Source organism: Cynara cardunculus, assembly GCF_001531365.2.
Source record: "Cynara cardunculus var. scolymus isolate 2C chromosome LG 16, CcrdV1, whole genome shotgun sequence".
NCBI lineage: Eukaryota > Viridiplantae > Streptophyta > Magnoliopsida > Asterales > Asteraceae > Cynara > Cynara cardunculus.
Genome location: NC_037543.1, coordinates 3,948,419 through 3,951,595, shown reverse-complemented (window position 1 = coordinate 3,951,595; position 3,177 = coordinate 3,948,419). Strand labels below are relative to the sequence as shown.

Here is a 3,177-nt window from a genome sequence, read left to right as displayed (position 1 = left end):
TTAAGCTTCACACGGTTTTTCTATGAATACAACTTTTCTAATCCAATTAACACACGGTTTACATTGAAACACAACTTGAACTCTTGAAGATGATACCGTTCAAAAAAATGGGCCGGGGATATGGGCTTAAAAAAAATTTGACTTGGGCTTTAAAACAAAACAGGCGGATTAACAAAAAAAAATAAAGAAAACAAAAATAAAACCAGATCAAACACTATCAAAAACACAAAAACAAAAAAAATTTAACAAAAATTGGATCAAAAAAACACTGGTTTACAAAAAAATAAGAACACGAAAAAAAATTTAAAACACAAAAACCCGATCAAATCTTGATTAAAATTGATCAAATCGTAAAAGTTTGTGAATAACAAAGATTCACAATTCAATTTCGAACATTTTGATCCTGTTTTTAACGCAAAAACACAAGATTTTATGAGAAAATCGGATCAAAAACGAAGAAAAATGTCAAGAACACGAAGAACACAAAAATTCAGAAAATAAAAAAATCCAAAAAAAATTCACTTATCTTCATAATCTTCCTCCGATTTCTTGCATTCCAGCTCTGATACCAATTGTGTGTCCACAATAACACTGATCAATCTTCATATTAAGCTTTCTTCAATGGCAGATTCATGGATTTATCATTCAAGAACACTATGAACACATATATGAATATTGAGAGGAAAAGTCAATCCTCTCAATTCAGTCAAACCTCTATTATTAATCTGAATATTACAATTAGCTCACACCCTTCCTAATTACAAAGATTAAACCATATTTATATGGTCAACCTAACTAACAAAGTCAAAGTCAAACTAGTCTAAGAAAGTCAAACACGCTGACTTTACAATTATAGACTAAAATTAATCTTTCAAGACGAATACAATTAATACTGATTTTTCAGTCCTAACAATATATATATATATATATATCTCAATTAATTGGGTTGCAAAGGTTGTACAAATGTATAAGGTTGTAAAAGAAATATACGCTATATATATATATATATATATACATACATATTAGAAGTTCTCTGATTATTTAACTTAATTATTTTTAATTTTAAAATATTAAAAAATTAATAACCATAAATCGATTTAGATGTGTATTCCATCCAAATGTTATAATTTACACAATATTGACGTCATTATCAAAGAAAAAATAATAAATCCATTAAATATCTACACATCTACGTTTCCCTAAAAAAGGACAACCGAATATATGACTCATGGACCTACATGTTGCTCTTAAGATTATTACACGTGTCTGATCTCACGGTTCTATTCCGTTCATCGTTTTTTCTAGGGTAGCCGCCAAGTTGACCCTTTTTCGTAATTTTATCTAAGATTATCGGCTTCTAGCCGAGTTGACTCATGAGCTAACTCTTGCGTCGCTGACTCGAGATCTGATTCGGTGGCCACCGGTAAACGACTCGGTCCGACACCTGACGATGGGGACGCCGCCGGTGATTTTCTACTCATGCTTAGTATTCTCTTCAAAGCCAATAACCGGCTCGCAGGTGACCTGAAGCCCTGGCTCGGAGACGGTAGCCGGAAATCGTTATCCGCCGCCATCTCGTTTCGGGTGGGGACATCTATTCTGACATCTATCCCTTTCCTCCTATCCGCCAACGACATCGTTCCTGCATGTTCAGGTTGAACCGGGGAGCTAAGCGAATTACTTGAACCGGGTTCGGGCATAGACTCCGGCTGGTCAATCAATATCGCCATTTCCGATTCAACAGGCTCCACCGGCGACCGGCAAAGCGGGCAAGTCGAGTTACTGTGAAACCACATGTCAATGCACTCCGTGTGAAAACTATGTTTACATTTCGGTAAAATCCGACCCTTCTCACCCTCTTCAAACTCCGACAAACAAACAGCACATTCCGGCATGTTTCCGTCGGTTTCCGACGAGTACATAAACAACGGAAGTGACTTCAACACAGACGAATCAAGCCCGCCGGTGGGAACAGCCGGTCCTCTATCTTGGTCGAGGTAGAAGATGATACGGGTAGACCGATTATGGCGATTACGACGACGGTTGTTGTTCCGCCGCTGTAGGCGGAGGAGATACCATCGTGCGTAGAGGTGGAGGAGAACCAGGAAAACGACGACGACGAAGAGGACGATAATGGAGGCGAGCATGATTTTGCCGCTGAGAGCATAGCTATTGGAGTTGGGTTCTCCTTCCATTTCCCTCCATTGACTATTGTTTGGAGGGTCAACAGTAGTTCCATCGGCAGCCATGGAATCAAGAAATGAATGAGAGAGAGAAAGGAAGATGGTCTGTGGATTGGGAGATGGGAAAGGTGAGTATTTGGAGTATTAAGGGGAAGGGGGGAAAGAGGGAAATTTCGAGGGTGGTTCGTATCACGATTTTGAAGTTGTTCAGAAAGCAGCTTTCGTTGATTGAGAGTGCGTGGAAGATGCCAAGGTGTTGACGCGGGAATCTCTGAAATTACTAAATTACCCTTCCCACCTCCTCCGGAATATTATGTTAAAAATTTACTCATTATGATTATGATTATGATTTTTTAAATAATCCATACTATATTATAAAATATTTGATAAAATGTTTTAAAAATTATTTTTTATGCATGAAGTACCGTATATTGATGCATATTACTTAAAATTCAAGATTACAAGTAAATTATGCATAAGTACAACTTATTAAAGCTCCATGTTTGGATTCATGTAACTAACTGCAGATAAACATAATCAAATAGAGGATAAACATCTCATTTTAAAATATAACATATCTAAAAGATAATTAGGATAATTATCGAGCTTTAACAAAATAATTAATTATTATCTTTATAAGAAAATTATATTATTAAACCAAATATAAATTATTTTTTTATTGAAACTAAATTAAATTATAATAAAAAAATTGAATTAGAAAATTACACAAAAAATGTAGAATTTTAAATGGTTAATTTGATACTAATATCGATATATTTTTGTCAAATTTGTATGATATCTTTAAATTTATATTTTATTCAAAAATAAAAACGTCATTGTTTTTTCCAAAATCACATAAGACCATATTTAACATCAACTGAGATAAAAAATAAAATGAAATATTAAAATCAAGATGTATCTCGCTGCATTGTGCGAGTACCTTTTTAGTTATCTAAAATATATGTTTTGGTAAAATATTGAATACTGAGGACCT

At 34.5% G+C, this 3,177-nt stretch overlaps 1 protein-coding gene across 1 annotated transcript; it reads right to left on the bottom strand.

Annotated features, from left to right (window-relative positions):
• Positions 1 to 1,076: 1,076 nt before the first annotated feature.
• On the bottom strand, positions 1,077 to 2,307 carry LOC112529388 (RING-H2 finger protein ATL2). The gene has a single exon (XM_025140655.1). It carries the CDS (start codon positions 2,247 to 2,249, stop codon positions 1,338 to 1,340), a length of 912 nt encoding a protein of 303 aa, XP_024996423.1. The 5' UTR covers positions 2,250 to 2,307; the 3' UTR covers positions 1,077 to 1,337.
• Positions 2,308 to 3,177: the final 870 nt, after the last annotated feature.